Source organism: Pteropus alecto, unplaced genomic scaffold (assembly GCF_000325575.1).
Source record: "Pteropus alecto unplaced genomic scaffold, ASM32557v1 scaffold78, whole genome shotgun sequence".
Taxonomy (NCBI): domain Eukaryota; kingdom Metazoa; phylum Chordata; class Mammalia; order Chiroptera; family Pteropodidae; genus Pteropus; species Pteropus alecto.
The window spans coordinates 3,818,707-3,825,039 of NW_006443124.1; the positions used below are offsets into that span (position 1 = coordinate 3,818,707).

Consider the following 6,333-nt stretch of genomic DNA (forward strand, 5'->3'; position numbering starts at 1 on the left):
TTAAAGAAGGTTATCTTCCCCTTCTGTCTACACACTGCGTTCTGCCCCCCACCCCCTCACCCTGGTGGAATCTTCCCAAAGTCTAATCTTTCTCTTGGATTTCAAATCATGTCCCCTTGGGCAGAGGTCTTGGCCTTCTGCTGCTATTTCTTTAAATTGATCTCCAGCCGAATTCCGAATGTAAAGGTCAGCAGGCGAGGAAATGGCACTTCTAATAGAAAACAATGTGCACTTTCTAAATTTGAACCAAGCCGTTTCCGCTCTTTGATTTAAGTGACTTCCTGGGGTTCCGTGTCAGGCACTGCAGTTGAATCTCTGGCTAGATTCCAACTTAAAATTGCACTCTCTCGGTGAAATTAGAAACTGATCCAGGGTTGGCTTAGCTATTCTAGTAAATAGCATTTAGGCTGAATGTTCAGCTCAGCACTTGGAAATGGGTGATGTGAGTGCCCCTCAAGAGGATTTCCCATCCAAGTTGTCAGAAGCACACCTACCCAGGGGTTATTAGCCGCTGGAGGTTGCTGCTCTTAGAAGTGCCGGTAATAAGTTAATATCCTGGACGTGCAGGCATCAGATACAGCCCTTCCTTCTCTTGTGACTATCTGAAATAAAGGCTTGTGTTTATCCAGCTGATAAAGTCCATGGGAGCATATCGGGGCTGGCTCTCCTGGTCACCACATCCTCAGCACTCAGCACAGTGCTTCTCAGCATGTAGTGCTTATTAGTGCTCAAGAAATCTCAACTGTTTGCTCTCCGGGATGGTCAAATTACTGAGCACTTGCTGTATGCCAAGCAAGATATTAGGTACTAGATACAAATTTTCTCATTTAATCTTCACAGGAACCCATTTTACAGTTGATAAAACTAAAGCACAGAGGTTAAAAAACCTCATTCGCGGCAACACTGAGAGACAGAGGGGAGAATTTGAACTTGGATCTGATTCCAGAACCTGTGCTTATCACCACTGAGCTATCTATCTTGAATAAGGAGCATGTTCCACAGGGATTACAAGAAAGAACTTGGATGGTTCAGATTTGAGTCCTGGTTCTGCTACTGATAGTTTTGTGTGACTTTGGACTGGAAAAGGGATAATAATAGCAGGTATGATTTAGGGTTATTGTGGAGAGTCCGAGACTTAATATTTATGGTGCTTAAGAGACTACCTAGCACACATTAAGTGCTAAATAAGTGTTATTTCTACCACTTACTATTATTATTGTCATTATTAATCATCTAAGCCTTAATGCTGAAGAGTCCACTGAGGGAAACCAGTTCCCGTTTCATTTGGGCTTCCACAATCTGATGGGGGTGGGGGTGTTAACAGGCCAAATACTGACGCCTGGAATCCATTGTCTCTTCCTTTTCCCCTCCCCCCAGGGCCCCTAGAAGCCTGTTTCTCAGCGCAGTTCAAGACCTCCAGCCCCATGGAGCCCCCGATCCCACAGAGCGTCCCCTTGACTCCCAGCTCAGTCATGGTCCAACCCCTTCTTGACAGCCGTATGCCCCACAGCCGGCTCCAACACCCCCTCACCATCCTCCCCATCGACCAGATGAAGACCAGCCATGTGGAGAACGACTACATAGACAACCCTGGCCTGGCAGCTCCCGCTGGCTCTAAGCGGACCCGGGGTGGGGCCCCAGAACTGGCCCCGACACCTGCCCGCTGTGACCAGGACGTCACCCACCACTGGATCTCCTTCAGTGGGCGCCCCAGCTCCGTGAGCAGCAGCAGCAGCACATCCTCTGACCAGCGGCTCTTAGATCACATGGCACCACCTCCCGTGGCTGACCAGGCCTCGCCAAGGGCTGTGCGCATCCAGCCCAAGGCAGTCCACTGCAAGCCGCTGGACCTCAAGGGCCCAGGAGTCCCACCAGAGCTGGACAAGCACTTCCTGCTGTGCGAGGCCTGTGGAAAGTGTAAGTGCAAGGACTGTGCGTCCCCCCGGACGTTGCCCTCCTGCTGGGTCTGCAACCAGGAATGCCTGTGCTCAGCCCAGACCCTGGTCAACTATAGCACCTGTATGTGCCTGGTGCAAGGCGTCTTCTACCACTGCACCAACGAGGACGATGAGGGCTCCTGCGCCGACCACCCCTGCTCCTGTTCCCACTCAAACTGCTGTGCCCGCTGGTCCTTCATGAGTGCCCTCTCGCTGGTGCTGCCCTGCCTGCTCTGCTACCTGCCCGCTACAGGCTGTGTGAAGCTGGCCCAGCGCGGCTACGACCGCCTGCGCCGACCCGGATGCCGCTGCAAGCACACGAACAGCGTCATCTGCAAGGCCGCCACCAGTGAGGCCAAGGCCTGCAGACCCGACAAGCCTTTCTGACACTTTAGGTCGACGCCCCCGCACTCTCTCTCTCTGGAAACTTGGTTCCCTTATGACACCTGAGAAGACCGCAGGTGTTCGTGTCCTGAGGCTGATCTTGCCAGTGTGCCCACCCGCTACCCCAGCTTCTGAAGAAACAGAGACCCTATCGCCAACCCTCTTCCCCAAAAGGATGAAGAAGCACTTTGGGTTTTTTCAGGGTCCTGGAACTTTGTGTCAAACAGCGACAGGGGTGTGGTGTGGTTTGGGGGGCGGGATTTTTTTTTCCAGAAGACGGAACACAGATGTGGCCACATATCCGGAAGTTGCAGCTGCTTGAATGCCTTCCCAGTTCCCCCTCCTCCCTCCCTTTCTGCCATCCCCCCCCGCCCCCACCCGCCTTTTTCCATTCTCCTTGGCTGCCTGGGAGGAACTGCTGAGTGGCCAGAAGACCTTTGAAGAAGACCCTTGGAATTCTTGACTTGATGTCTATACCTTTTTCTCCTCCCTGTCCTTCCCCACAGTTTGGTATCTTGGGGAAGGTGTAGACCCTGGCAGCCCCTGTTTTATATACTTGGGAGCCCCTGAGAACAGAGGATGGCCAGTGAATACAGGCCTCGTTTCCTTGCTCTGTCTTTGCAGCCACGGATGGATTTAGGAGCCACTACACAGAGATGTCCCTTCCAGCTCTATCACTAACTCTTGGGGGTGTTCCACTTAAAACACCGTCCTCCGGTTCTCATTGAGTCACAGGCTCACCTGCCCACTATGTGTTCTGAGTTCTCTCTGCCCAGATCCTTTCCAGAAACTTTATGGGTGGAGAAGTACAGGGCGGCAAGTGCGAGACCAAATATCATTTTGCCAATGAGTCTGAGGCTGTGGTCTCTGGATCCAGTCATTATGTTTTTATAGAATAATTAAACCAGATACTAACGGTGTTTTAGAAAATAATAATAAAACACTTGCTTCCTTTTGGGCCACCCCCAGGAAGGGCTGATTTCAAAATCTGGGGGGGCAAGCAACCTCAAGGAACACAAACCCCCTCCCCACCAAGAAGAGGATTTTTAACAGCAAAGAAGAGAGGCAGCCACCTCCCACTGGCAGAGCGACAGTGGAGCCGAGATGGGTGTGGGTTTCTTCTCTTCTGAATCTGCTGCTTGCTGTCATAGCCTTTTATGTACAGTGATGTGTCTGTATCTTTAATGTAAATAGACAGATGATGAAAAAAAAGTCTATTTTAGTGTTAGGAAGCCCTGGCGGGGGGAGTCAGAAGAAGGTGGGTAAGGAAAAGATTCTCCAGGGACTTCTTGGGGTTGAGCCCTGCTTCTGTGCATGGCCATACCACCCCATCCTGACAGCCCCCAAAGACGTAGCAACTCTTTCTCTCAAGGTGCTAAAGGACTCAGAAAGTGCAGCACGTCCAGTGGGTAGGTACTTGTTGCATGCAAACATTGTAGTGTGTCTGGTCCTTCTCCCCAGCTGTCATGCGGGGCTTTTGCTTCATGTGGTATTTTGTGTTAACCCCGCTCCTCCCCACCACGTAAGAGGAAGTGGCCTGGGTCTGAAAAGTTACCCCAGGTGAAATTGGAAGTTCATGAGGTAGAGCGTTTGTAGCATTTCCGGTGTGTTCTGTGGGAACATAATTGCCTCCAGGAAGGAGGCAAAGAGGCAGGTAGCTACAATTGGCATGCACCTAATGCTTCTCAAGGACTTTCTTTTCCCCCTTCTCTAAGATGAGTAGTAACAACTTATGATTTAGAATAAGTTAATTGTAACCATAGGTATTTATTGATTGGAGGAAGGAGGGGAGGGTCTTATTATTTTAGGCTTTATTTATATAACGTTTTGCTAGCTTGTAAAAGGCAGACATGAAATATTGCATCTGTGTTTTCTAAGGCTGATTCATGTAGCTACCCGTGCCACAGTCGTGACGGATGTATGGATGTTCTTGCACAAATGGAAAGAATGGTAGAAAAAAACACATTCAGCCAACCACTCATACTAATTGAATGTATCAGATGTGTGCTGAAGGGACTGGAGATGTCTTCCTCAGAGTAGGTGTGCAGAGGCTAACCCCCAAACAAGAGGGCACGTATCTGCCCTTAGCCGGGCCTCTGGGACCTTTCCCAGAGCCCCTCCCTCAGATGTCTCCATGGGAAACTTGACCCAGTGGCAAGTTGCACTTTGGCGATGGTGTTCTACACACCCGTGCTGTGGAGAATTGATTTACATAAGCTGTGTAGACATGCACACATACACCTACCCCACAGACCCTCTATCAACACAGACCCTATTTCTGGCAAACGGTCTCCTGAAACCTGACTTTTTGTGTACATAGTTGTAAACACGGATTTTTCTGGGTTTTGGTTTCCTTTTTCCCTTTATTTTTTTTCTCCCCTGTTTCGGCTTGTCTCTTTTAGTTTGCATTTAACCTGCTAGGTGGATGTCTGCAGAACTCTTCGTGTCCCACGTGCTCGGTGGTGAAGGGAAGGAGTGGAGCAGGTGGGGCCCTCCCCGCTCTGTCGCATAGCAGTCCTTCGGCATGTTTTTCTCGGCTTCTGGGCAAAGGAAAAAAAAACTGGCTTGCCCGCGGACCCTGGGGGCCAGTCAAGGGCCACTGAGGGACCAAGTTCTCAGAAACACGACACATTTCTGTGGCTACTTCTGGCTGATCGTATTTCCTGTCACCAACAGCTTGCTTGGCTGAATTAGGCCTCGTCTTGACCTTTTTTGAAAAGTGCCAGCTGGTTCCTACTTCTATGCGACCTGGAGTGAGTGGTGGTTCTGCCTGGAACCTGGGGTGGGGCCCACAAGCCTGGGTCCAGGACACATGTCCGAGGGGACCTTGGTTGCTACACACTGGGAGGCGGATTTGTGAAGGCCCAACACCCCACAACGTACCCCGGGAACTGGGTCTAGGGTAGCAGAGCCCTCCCAGTTAGACAACGGGGCACAACCCAGGTTTCTCAAAAGTGTCCCTGGCTAGGAGATAGGGACCAGGCCCTGCTGTTGATAAGGGCCCTTCACAGCTGACAGATGGAAGACCTTCAAGTGACATGTCTGGTTCTTTCAGTGTTCTGGAGTCTGTGTGGGTCCCCACTGTACATCGAGTGAGACCCAGTTAGATAATGACTTGTCCAAGGTTGCACAACATGGAAAAAACGTTGGGTCGGACCAGCACCCGGAATCTGTCACCTCGAAGCTTCATGTTCACCCCATGCTGCCCCAGAGATGTCTGACGGGCTGTGGGCAGCATGACTTTGCACTGTACAATTCAGTTCACTAGGGCATCCCACAAGCTTCACCGGCCTTCTGGTCCATGCCTTCGGTCAGCATTTTCACGCCCTCTGCTTACTGTGACAGTTGATGACAATTCTTGCGCTGCCATTTTTCACTGTGGGTAACTGTGTGGTGTCTTATCTGGCTTTCTCTTCTCACTGCCCCACAGTCTGGTTTCGTGTTACAAACAGAAAAGCTGTTCAAGGTTCCCATCCCATCACATCTCTTCATTTTCCCTCTTCACTGTAGTCCCTTCTCACCCCACAACAAAAGTTACCACAGAAGGTTCCCTTTGTATAGAATATTTATTTTGAAGCTCTATTTTAATAGTATTTATTTTAGAAAGTCTACTATTGTAAGAGTTCTTCTGTTTGTGAAGAAAAAAACAGGTTAAAACTGAATGTACTGATCTAGAATATATATATAAATATATATTGTTAAATATACGGGACTACCGTTTCTTGTGTTTGTGTCATTCACGACCCCGACATCCTCACACTGCAAGCCCCACATTTCTCGAAGAATGCTCACTGGACGGAAATGTATGCCAAGTCTGGCAGGACAAAGGAGCAGGGGGAGAGGGCTTCCCGGGTCCAGGCAATCCCTCATCCTGCCTCTATGGTGAACTGAGAACCACGGAAGGAAAGCTTCGCTTTCTTATAAAGCTGAATCCTGCCAGGTGCCACTAGATCCTCTTCTGGCGAGCTCTCCCCTACACAAACGTGTATTTGTAACAGAGGGACAACAACAC

General features: G+C 50.0%; 1 protein-coding gene across 2 annotated transcripts in view; it reads left to right on the forward strand.

The window, feature by feature from the left end:
- The window catches only part of SPRY4 (sprouty RTK signaling antagonist 4), a 14,696-nt gene extending 8,670 nt beyond the window's left edge, over positions 1-6,026 (forward strand). Inside the window, exons 1-2 of one of the 2 annotated variants that reach the window (XM_015597997.2) lie at positions 847-1,101; positions 1,378-6,026. In XM_015597997.2, coding sequence (XP_015453483.1) covers positions 1,425-2,324 — 900 coding nt within the window. In that variant the 5' untranslated portion in view covers positions 847-1,101; positions 1,378-1,424 and the 3' untranslated portion in view covers positions 2,325-6,026. Of the gene's footprint in view, positions 1-846; positions 1,102-1,377 lie in introns of those variants that run through there. The other variant, XM_006922985.3, reaches the window with a different exon arrangement.
- The last annotated feature ends 307 nt before the right edge of the window (positions 6,027-6,333 follow it).